Source organism: Bombus vosnesenskii, unplaced genomic scaffold, assembly GCF_011952255.1.
Source record: "Bombus vosnesenskii isolate JDL3184/JDL3185 unplaced genomic scaffold, Bvos_JDL3184-5_v1.1 scf7180000013305, whole genome shotgun sequence".
Lineage (NCBI taxonomy): Eukaryota > Metazoa > Arthropoda > Insecta > Hymenoptera > Apidae > Bombus > Bombus vosnesenskii.
Genome location: NW_022882954.1, coordinates 2784610 through 2804985, shown reverse-complemented (window position 1 = coordinate 2804985; position 20376 = coordinate 2784610). Strand labels below are relative to the sequence as shown.

At 37.9% G+C, this 20376-nt stretch overlaps 2 protein-coding genes across 6 annotated transcripts in view; both read right to left on the bottom strand.

Moving 5' to 3' along the window:
* The window catches only part of LOC117234576 (amyloid-beta-like protein), a 45857-nt gene extending 35009 nt beyond the window's left edge, over window positions 1-10848 (bottom strand). For 3 of the 4 annotated variants that reach the window (XM_033495949.1, XM_033495948.1, XM_033495950.1), the window contains exon 1: window positions 10498-10783. In XM_033495949.1, coding sequence (XP_033351840.1) covers window positions 10498-10554 — 57 coding nt within the window. In that variant the 5' untranslated portion in view covers window positions 10555-10783. Of the gene's footprint in view, window positions 1-10497 lie in introns of all 4 variants that reach the window. The other variant, XM_033495947.1, reaches the window with a different exon arrangement.
* Window positions 10849-13908: 3060 nt separating this feature from the next.
* On the bottom strand, window positions 13909-20300 carry LOC117234587 (persulfide dioxygenase ETHE1, mitochondrial). Of its 2 annotated transcripts, none has more exons than XM_033495965.1 (6): window positions 20053-20300; window positions 19005-19149; window positions 16189-16374; window positions 15211-15299; window positions 14328-14538; window positions 13909-14180 (listed from the first exon to the last, which is right to left on the bottom strand). In XM_033495965.1, the coding sequence occupies exons 1-6, from the start codon at window positions 20185-20187 to the stop codon at window positions 14116-14118; spliced, it is 831 nt and encodes a 276-aa protein (XP_033351856.1). In that variant the 5' UTR covers window positions 20188-20300; the 3' UTR covers window positions 13909-14115. The 2 variants fall into 2 exon arrangements, with proteins under 2 accessions (XP_033351856.1, XP_033351857.1); XM_033495966.1 differs by lacking the exon at window positions 20053-20300 and adding an exon at window positions 19729-19972.
* Between the last annotated feature and the right edge of the window lie 76 nt (window positions 20301-20376).

Here is a 20376-nt window from a genome sequence, read left to right as displayed (position 1 = left end):
TTTTGTGAATTTCGTTGGACGGATTAAAAGGAATATCGTTGAAACGTAATAATTTGCTCACTTTCGTCTTTATTGGGAAAAAAGAGAAGCGGAAAATGACGAAACAGAAGGTAGAAACGATAACGAGCGAGAGAAAATTTTGTTTCGTTTGTTAGTTGTTCCAAAGCAACGGTGAACGTTTGTTCCTTAGCGCGATACTTTTTAAACAACGCGATACTTTTTAGAATTTCTATATTTCCTCTGATATTATCAACGTCATTTAGGGGGAATTATTTTTGGTCAGAGTTCGTTATTTATTACAAAGCAAGATTAGATTCTGCAACGTGCACATGGCATGTTACAATATCGCGTTATAATCGACCACTGAAACGTAAGCAATTAGTGAATTTAATTCGAAGCTTATAATATATGCGCATTCGTATCTGCTAATTACTATGCTCTTGCGTGTAATTCTATACTAATACATAGTCGTATTATATTCCTATATCTAGTCATATTTTATATATAGCAACCAGATTATAGATTCAAATCCTATAATCCTTGTACAATTTCTACAAAGACAGCGATTTAACCGCTATCTTATACTGGGTGTATCACGCCTATCGCTTGATCGAGGACGATTAAACGATCATAACTTTCGCATTTTATTGAAGCGTTCAAAGCACTGGAGCAACGAAAACGACGAACTACCGAAGGGATAGCAAGGAAATAATATAGAAAACTCATTATACAATGACTAGAAAAGTTATCGACGCGTAATTTTATCCTCTAAGAATTTAGGAACCAGGTTCTATGCTTCGTTTTCATGTTAAACATTTTCTATAGTCGTACGAAAACATCGTTTAACGATACAAAAGTTGATACACTCGAAGCTAATTAATTAGCATGTAAATGCTGTTATAAATATGTATGTACAGTGGCGTGTCGATATTTTTTCTAGCCACTCTGTATATGACGCGTAAAGTAAAACGAAAATATCCCGCTTGCTATGGAAATTGTCTACGAGTATCTCCAGTAAGTTATACAAAAAAAAAAGCATTTTAAGGTTTTACTATGCACCGTTGTGACAAAGCTGCAACCATACGTCTGTTAGGTTGCTTCGTGCAAGTTGTGTCCGCCAAAGTAAATCAGCGACCAGTTCGATTCGCAAAAATCATCCACCCGCGTTGTGTCTCTTTCATGAAAATCATTATGCTCTTGCGCGTAATTCTATACTAATACATAGTCGTATTATATTCCTATACATAATCATACTTTAATTACTTACATAATTAATTTAATTACTTACATAAACAGAGAAACTCGTGGATGAATTGTAAGGTAGAAAATACAGGGTGGTTGGTAACTGGTGGTACAAGCGGAAAGGGGGCGATTCTACGCGAAAAAAGAAGTCGAAAATATAGAATAAATATTTTTTTTTAATTTTTCCATCGAGACAACGATCTACAGTGAAATCCGTTATAACGAGACGCGATAAAGTGCACGCGTACCGAGCCAAAATTCAAAGTCGATTTTCTCGAAAACAAAGCGTCGAACGAAAAATTTTTATTCTATATTTCCGACTTCTTTTTTCGCGTAGAATCGCCCCCTTTATGCTTGTGCCACCAGTTACCAACCACCCTGTATATGTTATTTGACGTATAGACAGAGAAACTCGTGGGTGAATTGTAAGGTAGAAAATATATTTCAATACAGGAGCGTAATTATGTGTAAGAATACAATTTGAGCTGGTCCACATCCACACGCTAGCAGCGTTACCCTGCAACTGAAAACCCCGAAGCCAACGTCGTCTGTCTACTGTTTATGGTCTGCCTTCGTCGCAGTCTTTTGTCTATACGCTGTCAATACGCTGCCTTCAGTGCTTGAGAAAATTAAAAAGACCAGATGTAGAGTTCTCTTAGAAGCGGTGTCCACTTCAACAATATATAGCAACCAGATTATAGATTCAAATCCTATAATCCTTGTACAATTTCTACAAAGACAACGATGTTACCGCTATCTTGTGCCAAGCGTATTACGCCTATCGTCTGATCGAGAAAGATTAAACGATCATAATTTTCCCATCTTATTGAAGCGTTCAAAGCACTGCAGCAACGAAAACGACGAACTACCGAAAGGATAGAAAGGAAATAATGTAGAGAACGCATTATACGTAGTACGAATAATACGCTACGTTTCTCTAACTTGAAATCGTTGCAAGATTTAATAACCTACATACAAGAAGAGAAGAATATAATATTCCTCTGAGGCTCGCAGCCGTAACCCAATATAAAAGGACGGCAGACTGCAGAGAAGATAGCTGGGATAATGCTTTGCAATTATTCGGCCACAATCATGCCGGCGGAATGAGAACAGCTAGAAACGAGCGCACGATTACAAATAAAATACGCGAACGATAGTAAGTGAAGTTATATTTTTGCTCATTAACGTTTATCGTTGCTCGAACGATTTTAAAAATACAAACCGTGTCGGTAATTTGGAATTTCGATGAATCGCCTACACATTTCAAGTATACATTTCAAGTATGTTACGTTAGTCGAGTAATTTTCCATCGAATTGTATCCATTTTCCTATCGTTGATAAATTCGTTTAATTCGTACGAACTGTACGAAATAATTGTTATCGATTGTCCGGTTTCAATTTTACCTTCATACAATTATTAATAAATATCGTGGTAATATTTATATATTTTATATTTGTGTTTCGATTGTTGTATTTCAAGTTGACTTACAGTTAGATCGTCGCGATACGAATATTTGGCATAAGCACGATCCGTTTCCAACGTTTTTCAACGAAAGAAGAATCATCGAAATCGATAGGCGAGAATTTTTATCCCAATCCTTGGAAATTGGAAGAAATTTATAGTAGAATCTATCGACGTTTGTTAAAATTTATACTCGCGAAGGAAAATAGCAGGAAATCGAGTTCTCGCGTGCTTCATTATACAGAGAGAAAAAGGTGTCATTGCTCTAAAACAATTGCCTGGCCAATGAAGAAGTAAAATACGAAAGCTTTCTGAACGAACAAGAACAGTCGAGTGGAAAAATGACGTAATTCTCTAAGACTATAAGTACAAAAACGTCGAAATAATCCAGCATCCTTGTGTATGTAGAAATTTACTTTTATAAATATGTTATCTATATTGTTTTAGAAATATTTTATAAATAGCAATCTGTTTTATACAATAGGTGGTCTAAAAATCAGTCTCCATGGTTCTTCCAGCTAAAAAACTGTTTCGAACAAAAGTTAATCGGCTTTCAGTCGAGTACAGATTGCAATATTATGAATTTAAAAAAAAGTCATGCTTCGATCAAGAGTCAATGTCACCGTCATTTTTTTTTTTTTAATGGAACAATGAATTTTTTTATATTCCGTTAGATTTTAATTCTAATTATGCATTGTTCCGTTTAAAAGAATAAACGTCACTCTGACTCTTCATCGAAGTAAAAACGTCGTTCAAGTCCGCGCGATATTGTATTATAACTTGCAATCGATCGGTAGCTGATCGACTTTCCTTCGAAATATTCTGTTGTCCGACTATCGAAAATAACTGAAAGATCGTGGCAATTGATTTTTAGACCATCCTTCATACGGAGTTTCTTATTTTACGTTTCTGTTCGAACCCGTAGATCGTTGAAGTTTAAGAATACAAGCGATAAAAGCATAGACAATAAGAAATAGAAGAGTTACCTTCTAAGGTCGAGTCCGAGTCGTTGATTGCGAGTCTAAATGTTAAGTACGAGAGTTAAAAGAGTGGAGCTCGGTGGTTAGAAAAGTAAACGACAAGGGTAAACGGAAGAGAAAAGTAACTGGAGATCCGCTGCAGCTCGCAGAGGAAGAGCTATGAAAAATAAATAAATGATATAATTTATTTATTTATTTTTCAGCTTCGCGGTACAGGAAAGAAGACCTGGCTTACGTATTTCTAACTCCCACTCGTTGCCATACTTTAATTAGGCCATCCATCACGTTCAAAGGTCCACACCCATCCACACTCTCATCCCAAACACACATATTCCCTTTTACATCTACCAAATTACATATACTAAATTAAACACATATATCTTTATTTCTCTTAAGCTACACACACACACACACACACACACATACTGTGCAATACGTAACCCATGTAATATCGCAGTAATGTGTTTTCATATTTAACGCGATACAGATTTCCCTATCAGAGTTTGACTTTAGCCGAAGTTTCGGTAAATTGAACATTTTCTCGTTTGTACCGCGTTCCCTTCAACTTCTCAGCTGTTAGAGCACTTTGGAAATTCGAAATGGCTGTAAAGCAAGACCGCGAAAAGCGACGTTCATTATGCAACAAGCTAATGGCGGAGAGTATTTCTTGGAATTTAGTATTTCGTTATTTGTCAGAAGTTGCTGATAAATTATTCCCATGCAATCTCGCCAGACCTACGGTACACGCAACTTTGTATCGATTAGGATACAGGAACGAGCTACGAATTCTCCGAACAACCCAATACACATCTAAAATACTCGAAAATAGAGCTACCGATAACATTCTCGGTGCATATCCACAATATCGTTATGGATAATCCGATGAATCAAATTTCCAGCAGCTCCCCCGTCAAACTTTACTTAGGTTCGATAGTATCGGGACCAACGACGATTCACTTAATTCGGTTTGTATTGGATTGGCAACTAAGAGATTGCGGACTTTGTCATTAGGTGGTATTGACAAAATCCGCAATCACTTAGTTGCCAACCCAATAGCTCTCGCTCGAAATCAACATTTTAAAACGCTTGCACATATGTGGCGCTTGGAAATACCAGAAATGTATTTTGAAATCCTATATCGTATAGAAAGTTTTTCTGCTTCTACGACTAATTGGATTTCTGTTTACAGACATTCCCTTATTTACCTTTGCCATTTTTCCCACTTGGCAGATTCCATTTCTTTGGTCGAAGGATTTTCTATATGAACACCGGCGCCAATATCGAAGTTATATTTATCGCAAGAGAAAGAGAACTGCGGGTTTCGTGGCCGAAAATTTTACATCAACAGTGCAAAGGTTTCTTATTAATATAATAATAAATATATATATATTAGTAATATATTAACGATATTAGTCGACTAGGAATTTGTAGTACACTCGAGAAAGCAATTTCCTATCGATTTTAAGCGGCTTTTTACCAAAATTACCGCAGACTGAAACTATTAGCTTGTCCAAGAAGTTTCTTCCGTTTCATAAGGAATTAATAGACGCGCGACATTTTTGCTTTTATATTATTTTATCGAATTATGAGAATGAACCGTTCTCCAAACAAAATGAATTATACATAATTCGATAAAATAATATAAAGCATCTGTTACTTGCTCAGAAAACGAAAGATAGTTTTTCGGCAATCTAATATATTAGGTGATCCCATAAGTTCGTGTCCACTTTTGTGTACACATTTCATGTGTCGATTTATAAACATACGGCGATAAGGGACCAACGCACTCGAGCTTAGCTGATCGAGAACAGGCTAGAGCAGATTTTCGTGGGTATAAGATCGTAATATAGCGAACACAGTGACTTCTAACGGTAAAAAATCACGAGTGAAATGCGTATCCATTTTCGACATCTCGTGTTATATGAATTTCGGAAAGGAACTTCTGTAACGATTGCCACGAAAAACATATGTGCTGTTTACGGAGAAAATGCGCTTTCATCTCGCACCTGTAGGAAGTGGTTCCAACGTTTTAGAGCTGGGAATTTCCGTTTAGAAACGAGGAACGCCCGGGCGTTCTCCTCGGACGGACGAAGATAAAATTCGGGATCTCGTTGAAAAATCACGAAGTTTGACAGTTCGAGAGATGTCGAATGTTCTGAAAATACCTAAGACAACGATTCGTAGGTGTTTAAAAAAAAATAACATATATAACCGCTCGAAAAATGGCACGATCTTATGGGATCACCTAATACTTTCTCGTTGCAACAACCTCTTCGATCATACTTGGAAAATAAACGAAGTTGCCTGGAAATTCGCAGTACCTGTCGATAATTGATCAACGATCGTTATAATAACGTTTCTGCTGTAGAAAATTCGCGATTCCGGTGCACATTCGTTTTGCACGAAAGTAGCCAAACGCGTATCGATTCATCCGCGAGGAATTCGACTACGATTCTGTATTGTGTTTTATGTACCGGTCGATGTTAAATCCAAATATCTAAATTTAGGTCGTCGAGCTAGCTGTTAATTTATAAGCACCGGTGAAACTACTTCACGTCACCGTCTGTTATCCGAATGGCCCTTACGGGTGCACTGACGATTTATTAACACCGTATTGTTAAAAGCTCTCGAAGCGTTCACAAGCAGAAGAGAAACCGGCGTTGCAACCGGAGGGGTTGTTCCATGGAAAAACACAGCGAGTTCCGTATCGTTCTCAACCGTTCGCCAAGTTAATAACCACGCGAATCGACTTCTCGAACAAGACTTACCGGTCATTAATCTCCGCGTCGAATCTCTCGACAAATCTGCCAGAAAATCAATAAATACGAACTTATCGCGCTTTTCCCGCGTGCTTTTCATTTCCCACTTCCTTCTGCAAATACATTCGCGTCCTGCCATGCCGAGTTCTTTTCAATTCGCGCGGCTATTACGAAATGAAATTTCGAGAATTTCCTTCACCTTTTTCGTTATTATCTCTCCTTCCAAATACTGATTTTGTGAAATTTGAAAAGAAAGAAGAAATAAATGCAATTATCATCCCGCATCTCTGTGACGAATTGTCAGTTGCCTTGGCAACTATGTTATTGCGGATTTTGTCATTAGGTGGTATTGACAAAGTCCGCAATCTCTTAGTTGCCAACCCAATATCTTCTCAAATTATAGAAAATTGTTGTTATCTCCCCTTCCAACTACTGATTTTGTCAAATTTGAAAAAAGAAGAAATAAATGCAATTATTATCCCGCATTTCTGTGACGAATTATCAGTTGCCAACCCAATATTTTCTCGAGTTATAGAAAGTCGTTGCTATCTCCCTTTCCAACTACTGATTTTGTGAAATTTGAAAAGAAAGAAGAAATAAATGCAATTATCATCCCGCATCTCTGTGACGAATTGTCAGTTGCCTTGGCAACTAAATTATTGCGGATTTTGTCATTAGTTGGTATTGACAAAATCCGCAATCACTTAGTTGCCAACGCAATATTTTCTCGAATTATAAAAAGTCACCTCGCGTCTTTGATTTATATCAGATGCGCTTCCATAACGCGTATCCATAGTTCTATCGGATTTTTCGCAATTTGCACAAACGATAACTCGTTTCGTTCGCTCGTTAGTTAGCCAGTATTTAACACGCGAACGCTGCACACTTAGTTAGTAGCTTAACGCGCGAAACATTTGGAACAAGGGGCGCCGAATAGCGAAATAAACCGGCATTCTCATGAATTTATGATTCGCGCAATTTATCAAACCACTAGGCTGAATCGCATAAACTGCAACGTATTTGCCGCTCTCTTTTTCGTAACAAACTCTTTCGCGCATCCAGCCGTTGGACACTGGGACTCGGGCGCGTTGCGCGAGATTTTCATTTCCAGCCACTCGATTAATCGTCGCTAAATTATCGCGGGGCGTGTGACGCGGAGTTTCGCGCGTGTAAATCATTTGCGTTCGCTTGCCATTCGGCGTAATAATTGCGCAATCGATTCCGTTAGCGTATTAATACGCAGTTCGATTAAAAAAAGCGAGACAAAAAAGGGAGAAAAAGCAGATAAACGGAATAAATAGAGGAAAAGAAAAGCTAGAGAAAAAAATAGGGAAAAGAGGGACGGACGAAAAAACGAGAGAAAATAGCGATGTGAAAGGTGACCTTAAAAGAATCTGCGTCGAAAATGAAAAATGCATTGAAACTCTTTCGTCCTCATTTACTCCGTCCTCCATTACCAGAGCATTTTCTCGTACGCCAGCATGGGGACAAGGAGCCGCATTTAAGCGACGGAATATCTTTTTTTTCCCTTCTTCTTTCTCTTCTTTTCCTCCTCTCTTTCCATCCCTTTTCTCTTTTCTCTTTTTTTTTTCTTATTCCGTAAAAACCAGGCTTTACGGCGAGAAATGGGACCACGGGAAATGAGGAAACATCGAAAAGCACGGCAGATCTTTAACTGTGCGTTTCAATCGTGCGACACCGCGTGCCTTTAGCTACGTGGCGAATCTAGGTGAAGATCGTAATTGCTGTTAAGTACAAAACCGCTGGAATATCCAGAAAACCCGATGTGGCTGCGTCAATGAATTTTCGCTTCACTGCGGTGATTCGATTCTGATATTCGGAGAATGCAACCCGTTGACGACGAACAAAAGTTTTATTCCGATCGCCAATTGAAATATTTGTGTCCGACAATGGGACAATATCGTGAAAGCAATATCGTAACGAATTATAGTATATTCCTTTATTCGTGTTTAAAAAACTGTAAATTTAAGGATTTAAGAATGGGTACATCGAGAATAATCGTGATTTGTTCGACGATTTCTAACAATTACGTAAACTGTTCTGTCGTTCCGAAGTTCATTTAGAAATTTTGAAGAAACAGCGAGTCGAGACAATATTCGGAAGAAGCGAATCAATTTGATAAAATACGCGAGTTTCGTACTCTTACTAAATTTGCTTACGATGTTTTCTTGAAACATATTTCCATCAAAAATATTCATTTCTCGAAGCTATCGATTTTCATATTCTAGATGCTAGGTAAGCCATCGGAGTTTCCGCAAAACTTCGTCAGTTTGTCATCTACACATCGATGGAAGGCTTGTGTCATTGGACCGAACAAGTTTAACTCTCCCTGTTTAACTTCGGATATGATAATAATAATAAAAATCAAAAGATCAACGAAGTCGTAGTCATCGTACTATTTATCCGTGATTTTCGTCCGTTAATCGGACGATCTTGCCTATTTCGTATTCTGTAGTCGTATTCCACGACCAAACGGTGCGATACATCTTGCCAGTAGGAACTTTTCCATCTATTAGACACGATTCTATTTCGTAGTAATGGCGACGAACGAGCACGTAAATTGAACTGTCACACGGAATTAACGTTAACGAGAAAATCGTTGGCAAATCCGTTTCCCGACTTACGTATTTGCAATCTCTTTGCTTTGTCTGTGCCTCCGTAGTTTTGCCTATGTTCGTTCGTGCGTGATAATTTGCGCATACACAAGGTTACTCCCCCGAGATAGGTGCGCTTTGAAACGTTTTAAAAGCGAACGCTTCCTAAGGACCGTGCTTCTTTTTTTCCACCCCGGCAAAAAAGAACACGCCGAAAGTTGCGCGGCGACGCTCCGACACTGTTAACACTTTGCCAACCAGAATTTCAAACTAACATTCTTATCGAACGTTACATAAGAACGCTCGAAGCAACATTTCCAACGTGAGTCAGTTGAAAGTCGATTTACAGTCGTTTTACGACCCGATGAAAACCACGAATTACGATCTCGTTGATAATTAACGCATTTCTTAAGCTAACGTTCTTATCGAACGTTACATAAAGACGTTAGAAGAGAAATTTCAAATGTAAAAGATTGACAACGCGAATTACGATTTCGTTGACAATTATTTGATTTTCGAAGAAACGAGCGATTCGATGTGTATAAAATTAACGATTAACTACTGCAACTACTACGGTAGTCAAAATGACCAATTCGTAATTTTTCATACGAGTTTCGTATAACGTTTTAGTACAGTTTTTAGAATTCGAACGATTTTTACAAAATATATGAACAAGTGGTAAATAATTTTTCTTCTTAAATTATATGTTTCCTCGTATATACCTTTGGTTTTAATTTTTCTCGTGCAAGTTCCACTCTTTATATAATATAACACAGCATCTAACATAGTCTTATTCCAAGAATCTCTGCGCGAAGAAATCTTTACTCGTTAAACCCAATTCCCGATCAAGAATCTAGGCGATTCGATAAAAAAGAGGAATTGGTATCGTCGCATTACGATATATGACATTAACGTTTAAAATAGCCAGGAAAGTAGCGAGGACAGGATATCGTGAAATATATAACGTCAGATCGAATTAATGCCGCTTGGTCGCATGGAAAGAGCGTTGGAGTCCAGTAGGCGGTTATGTATCGCGTAGTCCTCGAACGAAAGCAAACACATTCTCGTAACGTCGAGCTGTCGATCGTTACAGAGACGTACACGGTATAATGCACTCTAAATGAACGCATCAAGCATCGTGCGGTGGCATCGATCGAAGCACCATGAACAATTTGACAGGTAGCACACACGGCTTAATTGGCAAGCATTTAAGGGGAATTTCCACGGGACAGGTACACCGTGGCTACTACATCGATCGTGATGCGCGTTGCGCGTGACATTTGCCGCTTGTTCGACGAGAGGGTAAAAAAATAAAAATTGTCATCGAGACTGGTCGCGAATAAATTGTCCGAGGCGATCGATTCCAATTAGTCGTAAGTCTACGCGTTATCTGTTCTATGTTTTTTCTATTTCATAGCTAAATTGATACAGGTACTCACTTGGACCCGGCAGACCATCAAGACGCCCAGCAGTGCGGGCACCAGCATCCCCTTCATCTTCCTTCGTTTGGTCGACTCTCTATAAAACTCCCCGCACGATGTCTATGTGTGTCGTTTCGATTTCAGGCCGGTTACGATTCCCTGACTCGTCTCGATCTTCTACGAAAAAACGACGACGCACTGATTGAACAAACGGCAGAAACGTTGCTGAACAATTTGCTGTATGCAAGCCACCACTCACCCGCCGTATACGAGAGCACAGCGTACTACTGTGACACTGCTGCTGGGTGGGTCGCTTCACGAGAAATCAAGATGGAGGTGAAGCGCGGCGCCGGTGCCGCTGAAACGATTCGACCAATCAAAAGCTGTCACTAGATGACCGCGCCGGAGGGTGCGTTCACATGCGCGCAATGGTCAGTCGATAATGTAGCGGGAATATCGTGATTTTAAACGGTATTACATACTTCGAACGAAATTGTCAACTTTCGACAGATTTTCCGCCGGAAATGTTGCTTTCAACGAAACACCTGACTACTCTATTCTATCCAGACTACTAATACTAATCGGTGGAATAACTTTTACACGAACCGATGACTTAAAACGAGTATTTCGAAATTTTCTTGTTTTATTTCTCACGTACAATATCACTTTTGCCAATTAAAAGTAATTAAACTAAAGTACACTGTTTTTAAGGAAATACGTGTAATCATGATCGACGATGCATTATTGAGATTGGAAAAATTGTATTTTAAGAAATTTAATAAAAAAAGAATAGTTATAAATTATTTTCTAGAAACGAGTTTACATACTACCGCTTTTTATTTATAAAATCACCTTGAAAATGTTTTCTGCTTTGTTTGCGTGCGCGCGTGAGCGCACGTTTTACAGAATTTTGTAATATTTAAATGTAAAGTTGGAAAACAAATTCAGCATGCGAAAATCCGGAAAAAGATGTGTATAATATCCGCGTTCAATCTTCGTTCGAAACGTTCGTTTATTTTCTGTGAAAATTTCTCCCCTTTCTTTTTTTCTTTTTTCCAATAAAAATTTACAACGTCGATGAAACGTACAAAATAAGAAGAAACTGAAATGCCGAATCGATATATCGCGAAAGTAATTTACACTATAATTAAGATATCCACGTATCGTTAAAATTTAATAAGATTAAATTGATAACATTAGTATCATCGAATAATAATCGCGTTTTAACATATGTAATAAATATTGACCGAATCGTACAGTACTCATTACCATTCCGAATACGGTGTACGATTAACAACGCATAATTGCATAAATATTCGGTTAAACCATAAATTCAATCCGTCTATATTTCAGGCGTTTCAAGTATTTAATACGGTGGAACGAATCGTCCAGCCAACGAATAGAGAACTGGCTAATACCGAGCGATGACAGAATTTGGCGCGTCATCCGTCGCAGTCGCCTGACACCTCGGGTTTCGATTTCAAACGGGGAAAAAAAAGAGGAAACCAGAATAAACGTGGTATCCGCGCTCGCTATACATGCGCATGATTGAAAGGAAACATCGTCGAATATTTTTAAGGTCGGTCGATCAGTTTGACGATTTGGAGAAATTGCGCGTTACTGAAGAATTTGAAAAGTTTGCTTTCACATACTGTCGTCTATTATCGCCTATTTTTATCTAATTCGGATGATAGAAAAAATTCTCCTTTGTTGATTTCGTCGATAATTGATCTATCCGGCCTTAACTGTAGAAACACGTAACATCAGGTTAGTAGTAGTTAATGCGTTAAAACACGAAGCAATGATTCAGTTTGACGCGAACTTTCTGCAGCTAATCCACCCGCAACGATCTAGTGCAGCAATGTAATCGACATTTGTCACAAATAGCATGTCCATTATAAATATTGTTGATATAAATATTGTCATGACGTACCTACGATCAGCCGATAGCAGGCTAGCCTAGTACGATATAACGTATAAATCAATCTAATGCAATTGTACGCTACGATAGTGGTTAATTATGCTGAGAAATGGGTGCGACTAAAAAAGAAGCGATTCGATTCGAATTATGTATCCGCCGATGAACATCCAAACGTTAAAGACGATAGAGTTGTAACGTTTCAGGGGCTACTACCTTTTTACTGTACATTTACATAATATCGTCGCTAATACGCGCCCGTAATAGCCCTATTAATACACAAAGTGTAATATACAACGCTACGACATCGTTTATATTCGTCTCTAATACTTTCATACGTCTATAATGCGTAATGAAGGCGAGGCCAAGAGGAACGACGAGTTACACGAAGACAAAATCAAACGGTACAGAATGAAATATCGTGAGCGGCATATATATCTGCACATCAACGAGTCTTTAAACCGGACGAATTGCCAACACTGTTTCGTTGCATCCGCTCGCTTCTTGGCTCTTGTCGTTTTTACGGTTTAGAGAAGCGTGCACGTAAGTATGTACGCCTTAACGTCTCTTGACATTTCATTTTTGTTAACCAACCGCATACCCCGTGCGTTCGACTTCTCTCTATTTTCCGTCTAAGCCATCGGACCCAGAGAAATTACACATTCCGCGTGGCTTCGTCTGTTTTTCTTCCTCCTCGCCCCGCTAACCGTCTCTGTCCGTTTCTTCCTCCTCTTTTTTTTTTTTTTTTCAGAAGAGCATGAAAACGCACGAGCAGATAGCCTTGGCCCATACCTTTGCCCGTGTGTCGGCCACCGTACCCACCGGTTACCCTGGAAACGGTATCGATTTCAACCCTCAGCTATGCAGTAGAAACCAGCGGCACACCATGGGGGTCTCTTCGTCCCGAGTTTCGACAAGACAGCCCGTTTAAACTACCCGATTACAGCAGCCTCCATCTCTATTACCGTCTTACGTTTCGTTTCGCGTGCTTCAGAAAATCAGCCCGCCTATAAACGTCAAAGTAGCTGAGTGGATGGGACGTCGTAAAATCGGCGAAATTTTAACCAGCGCTATCTTTTCATCGCCGCTGATATCCACTTTCGCACGCCGATTAATTCTTTCAACGTATTTACCTATGCTAATGTAAAATCTCCTTTGTACAAGATAGCACGTTACGATAACGCGTTTACGGTAGAACTATGGCTGATTCGGTCGAGAAATAAGAACACGCTCGGTTGGTACGGTGCGATAAATACGGTTGAAATTATTTTGAATTATAATTATGCGTCGAGTTCAGGGTACCTGCGCTGTGCACGGGTGGAAATTTAATTAGTGTATAAAATTTAGCATACGTTATTTAGAAGACGTGGCCATAGCGTTTAACGAGAACAAAAGGGTTGGAAATGACGTTGCGTTTCTTTACGCGGAATTTTAATTTTAATTTTAATACTAGCGCAAATTTCAAAATTAAACAGGTCGAGGGTGTTAATTAACAACGATGGGCCACCTCGTTTCGCTTTTAGATTGTTACTTTTATTTTTACTCTTCCATATTACTCTTCTATACTATGCGCTGCTCCTCTATATTACTCTTACTTCTATATTATTATTACATGCGATACTCTTCTATATTATGCGCTATTATCGTACGCAAAACGACCAAATCGAATTAACAACAAGCCGATCGATGAACGTAAAAATATCAGCCAGTTCGTCTCTTCATGGTTTCTGTTCCTTGGCAACTTCGTATAGACCGCAAACTTTGTTCGCCGGTACAGCTTTGTCTGCAAAGGTTAAACAGATTTTATCATTACGAAAGTTCAAAAACGTAGCCAGCGGAAATGTCAGCCGCCGTCGTAAATTTCCAGACGACGTTTTCAAACGAAAATCAAGGCTCGCGCTTCAAACGACACGCGAGCGAATTAATGTACCGATCATTTTTGGGTACGCCAGATTAAGGTTGTTCATTATGTCGACAAATTCATTTAGGGATTTAGATAATCTAGGATTAAAGGCCTTCTCCTCGGCCACCGTGGTTACTGTTCTACCAGAATAATCGTGGGCAGGATACAGTCTGAAATTTGCTGGCAACGTGAAGATTTTCGAATGAACTGAATTGTACAAGACTTCCGCGGAGCCACCCTGTAACGCAAGAAAATTGCAAAATATTAATTTCCTCCAATATGAATATGAAACAATGAAACGACGTTTCTCTTGCGACGCGTACGTACAGTGCGCGTGAATTTACGGATTTTTGACGAAATTTCGAGTAAACCGTTTCAAGTACCAATGTATCTACGTCGGCTTTTAAACTTGTTAGCGTCTAAATAAATGATGCGCCCGTGTATGCAAGAGTTACCGTGTACGATATCGAACGTGCGCACAATTTTACTTCAACTTCTCCCGTGTAAAATATCGTCGCCAGATTTTCAGACTAAACGGGCCGCACCATCCCCTTGCGGTTAATAAGTTAACCACGCTACGTAAAACGCGATATTTAGAAGGTTTTTAAGATTCCTCGTGATAGCGCGCGATCAAACAACCATATTATATCAGACTAATTCGGCGATTTTGCATAAATTATAATTACCAGTTGTTCTTATAGAACAACTGTGAACGATTATAAATTCATTTTGAATCTCTACATTTCTACAGCGTCGTAAAATTTTCAAATTATACTCGTATTTATATCTTACATCACATTTCACAGTCGTAATTTTAGATTCGAAATTATGAACTCGCTTGACTAATTATGAACTTATTAAATTATTAACTTATGAACTCTTATTACGTGTCATTCTTTTTCGCACAAACCTGGAAATCTGTTCGTCCACATCCGCGTATCAACAAAGCATCGCCTGTGAATGCTATACCTTGTTCGTAGCATACGTAGGTAACGCAACCTGTTAAAATACGAATGTATTGATTATGAGAGCTGGCTGGCATTCCGATGCATTGGGATACGAATCCATTGAAAACTTGTGCTTTACCCTGCTGCGTTCTTTTCCATCTGATTGATATCTGTCTAACGGTACGAAATACCTGGTGTTTCGAACAAACGCAAAAATACGAAGGAAATTATTAGGTGATCCCATAAGTTCGTGCCGACTTTTGTCTACACATTTCATGTGTCGATTTATAAACATACGGCGATAAGGGACCAACGCACTCGAGCTTAGCTGATCGAGAACAGGCTAGAGCAGATTTTCGTGGGTATAAGATCGTAATATAGCGAACACAGTGACTTCTAAAGGTAAAAAATCACGAGTGAAATGCGTATCCATTTTCGACATCTCGTGTTATATGAATTTCGGAAAGGAACTTCTGTAACGATTGCCACGAAAAACATATGTGCTGTTTACGGAGAAAATGCGCTTTCATCTCGCACCTGTAGCAAGTGGTTCCAACGTTTTAGAGCTGGGAATTTCTGTTTAGAAACGAGGAACGCCCGGGCGTTCTCCTCGGACAGACGAAGATAAAATTCGGGATCTCGTTGAAAAATCACGAAGTTTGACAGTTCGAGAGATGTCGAATGTTCTGAAAATACCTAAGACAACGATTCGTAGGTGTTTAAAAAAAAAATAACATATATAACCGCTCGAAAAATGGCACGATCTTATGGGATCGCCTAATACTTTACGCGTGATCTCTCGTTTCAATTTTACGTCAAACGTCTCTATCCAAAAGCAAAATTCTCTCGCCGAATAAAACGTCCGCGTATTTATTAACAATGGCGTTCATTCTTAAGCACGAGTACCTGCTTTTAACGTGACGAAAAGAAAAATAGCTGACCTTCGGTGTGTCCGGGAGTAGGCAACACCAGTAAATTATGCTTGCCAAAGCTTATTTGGTCATCCGGATTCAAGAGTATATCAGCCTTAGCGCCGCTGCTACGTGATATCATTGACTGGCAACCAGGTAACAAACTCTTCAACTTTCCTGTTCCGGTGATATGATCAGCGTGCATATGCGTATTTACTGCAAAAGGCGTTTATCCAAACGGTTATCAGCGATCATGTGCACACACACGAGAGCGCTCTTCGTCGACCACTATCGTCCATCTCCTTCTCGCCATTCATTTATAATACAGCGAAACCTTGATTACCCGAAGTAATTAGTTACAGCAAAGCGGGATAATCGAATTACTGGGAATGTCGGCAGTGTTTCGAGTAAAATATAACCGCAAAGTCGAGATTCCGTTGTATTAAAAATCTCAGCGAAGCGATGACACTTGTCGCTCGATGCTTCCCACGGACGTTTTCACTTATTTTTGTAAGAGCTAACGATAAATATAAAAAGAGCGGCGGAGAGCTGCATTTAAATTATTAAGTTTGTCAATTAAATCGGTAAGAACTTAGAAAATACGAGAAGGAAATTACGAGGCAACGAATCGAGAAAAATGATAATGAAGACGCGGAATATGGTAAAACTTTCATTTGAATTTACTTCCAGTCTTACTGCGGTCGTAAGTCTATGTCCATTCGATGTTCCGTCGAACTGAATGAAATTAATATCTTTAAAACTGTTAGAAGTACAAAGAAATTTCAGAAAGACGAGTTGCAACGTCGTTACTTTTTTAATAAAATTATATCGTTTCTTTCAAACTTTCGTTCCAACTTTAAGTATTTCTAGTTAGAAAGTTATATTCTAAAAAAAAAAAAAAAAAAGAGAAAGGATCAAACAAAGAATCGTGGTCTTTACAAAACAGCAGATTCGACAAGGAAAGCCAATCTGTGCCAATATTTTCATTCGTCGCAATATACCGTTTGTTCGCCACTACGATATGTTATATAAAATTGAATATCGCTTTTTCCAGCTATCTGTCTTAATTATATTAATATTAATTCGTTATATAAATTTTGTCTATAATTTCTCGTTATACCGCTTGAAACTTTTCTCTATTTCTATTTATTTTCGATATGTATGCAGCGCCATCCAATTACGCGAAACACCCAGTACACAATGTATAAAACTGTGCTCCTTAACTTTTTCAATAAGCCGATGGCCATATAATTACATGTTTTCAAGAGACGATGTTTTTACGTTTCAGTTGGTATAGAAGACTTCGAGTGGCAATTTGAACAATTAAGCGCACGGTTTCCTTAATAATACCAGCACTTCATTTAAATTATTGAATTACCGACTGTTGTGCTCGCGCTCGATAGACTGCAGTTAAGAAGTTTTAACCGACAAGAACGTTTTTGACCTATTGTACCGGCAGATATATCAACACGGTACATTAAATCGTTCGAGTCTTTGTTTCATCGTACGCGATCTTTAACTGTCGCACATTTCTCCGGTGCAATGTAATCAGATTGAAACAACTGATGGTTAATTTAGTTGCTCGTTCCTCGCAGTCGGAACAAATCAACCGAATAATGCACTTAAACACACAGCTTTTACGTCCAAACAAGATTTGATGCGCTTCGCTTCTCTACAAGGTAAACTGAAAATCATGGTAAAATTGAGAACAATGGAATTGTTCTAAAAGAAACGTACCTTTATGTACGCTACGATATTATAAATTTACAAGAGAAAACGTTACGTTTCGAGAGAAAATTTTCTCGTGAAATTCGATGTCTTTTTTTTTTTTTTTTTTTTTTAACTTGACATGAATTGCAATTACTACAACTGGTGGATGTAATTGGTCGAAACAAACGATAAATGGCAATCTTTCGACTTTAACGAACGACTAATTTATCGATCTTTATATTTCGAAACGACGAAACGCGAGTGCTACGAATTATACGCAAAAGCTATTATGTTAAATATATTTTTAAAAGCATTATATTTTACAAAATATTTACTCGTTTCACGGAAGAGTATAGGTGCCACGATATGCCGCGAAGACGATAAAATGAACGATGATTAATATAGAAATATGAAAAATTATCACAGCTGTGACACGCATCATTTTTTCACCGTACCCTTCGATTATATCGTTCAACGCAACTTTCAGTCCTTAAAAAATCAATCTTCATCGAACCGGATAGTTAATCTGTACTTCATATATGATTCATGTATGATAATGCTTGATTGAACATCCACTGATTAAATTTCATTACGAGTCTGTAGTATTGGTACATAGTCGCATATAATAGATGTAAATTTATAAATCGATATGATACGAAAGAGCATATCACAATGATTAACTTAAAGCTAACTTAATCATTTACATATTGGCTGTGCGACGAATTCGATTAGTTAGTAGCATGAACATATAGATGCGTACATTGCAATGAAAAATGTACAATCTGCCGTTAGCGCATCCCTATTTGACAGCATTTTTGCAAATATCTCGACCGATATTACTACGCACGAGGACAAAGAGAAATTTTGTCGCATATAGTTTTACCGAAAGACCAGAAAGCATTATAACGAAAAGCGTTCAATTTTGTTCCAGCTGAAAGTATATTCACCCTCGAATAATTTTCAAAGTCGTTTCTCGAGAATGAAAAATTTGTTCGCCTGGGAAAACATATTCCGTGAATCCAATTTTATTTTCTGTGCAGCAAAAAATGGTCAACATATTTCCGGTACTGCGGCGAATTTCAAGCAACAGCGAATGGAGAATGATTTCTGCGAACGTGATTATACTCTCAACTTACTAGCATATTTTAACGTTAATCCCAATTCCTGAATAATGGTTTTATCTCGTTCTGCCCATTCGATGACCGGGTCGATTAAAATCGCGGTCTTATCGTTGATGTCGGCCAATAGATAAGTATACGTACTGGACACGGGGTCGAACATCTAAGAATTTCAATTAAAACTTGTTAAAAGGGGACTCGAAAGTGGTAAACTGAAATTTATGGAAGATTCTAATTTCTGACGGATTTACGATAGACTACGATTATTGATCAAATTTATGAATATGTAAATGCAATGGCAAAATGAAAGTATTGGTATAGACGAAATTTGCCTTAGAATTCTACACAGATATATAAAGCATAGGATTCTTTATGAAATTGTTTTGTGGGAAATCATTTTTAGAAAAATCTACATGCTGTGTAATTACGTTATCGACGACGAATAGATTGCGAATTTTTATGGGAAATTTGAAAGTGCAGAATTGCACAGAAAGCACTTACGCTGAAAAAATGAATAAAATATCTAGTAATACTCGATAGGTAAAACAACGTTCTACCGAAAGTCTACTCTTTCAATTGTATTCTCGAAAATATGAATCTGCATAAAAATCCGCAATCTAACGATGAATAATTTTTTGTAATTGCACAATTTTACATAATTTTACTTTGCATGTGAGTTTATAACTTTGTATAATTTACAATAATTCTGTTACGCTGAAAGCCGTTGAAAATTATTACTTACCGGTCACTGTGGATAACGATTAATTTGTAGTATTTCTATATCAGAATGCTATTGAAAATATCCTTACTATCAAGGAAAATGTCATAACTACAGTCGTTACGTAATTCATAAAATTAATAGTAGAGCAATAATATAAATTACAAATTTAAATACAAATAACAAGATTTGTATGAATCATAAATCAAGTTAATAAAAGAATAACATTCAACGTGAAATGCGCAATTCGTAAAAATTGATTCTCTGAAACTGTTAATACATAAGAAATCGTCAGATGTCGCTACAACCACAACAACAGAACGAAAATCTGCACAGTTATTGACTTACTTGACGAAAAAGAAAATCTTTCGAGAAAGGGATTGGCTCCGTTAACGCTACGCCCTTACAACAGGAATTCATAGTGATTAAATTATATTTAGAAAACGAAGATTTTAGATACTGTTGACACAAAGTTTTAAACATAACAAATGTTTAACGGAATCTCTATTTTATGTCGTAGGAACAACGTATTTATGTTCTCACTTGCAACTACACGTTCAGCAGCGCTGTTCGTCAAAATCAAAATGACGTCATGATTAAAATAAAATTCATCTTTGCGATTACGTTATCTTTATCAAGTATTTAGTTTGTATTTTGATAATATCAGTAAAC

What these genes read in the sequence shown, in the direction of transcription:
- LOC117234587 (XM_033495965.1), bottom strand. Translation starts at nt 20,187, where the DNA reads ATGTTTAAAACTTTGTGTCAACAGTATCTAAAATCTTCGTTTTCTAAA. An exon ending in AAGATTTTCTTTTTCGTCAA is followed by an intron (nt 19,150 to 20,052) that starts GTAAGTCAATAA and finishes TGAAATTCTTAG; the next exon opens with ATGTTCGACCCCGTGTCCAG. An exon ending in GGCGTACCCAAAAATGATCG is followed by an intron (nt 14,181 to 14,327) that starts GTACATTAATTC and finishes TAACCTTTGCAG; the next exon opens with ACAAAGCTGTACCGGCGAAC.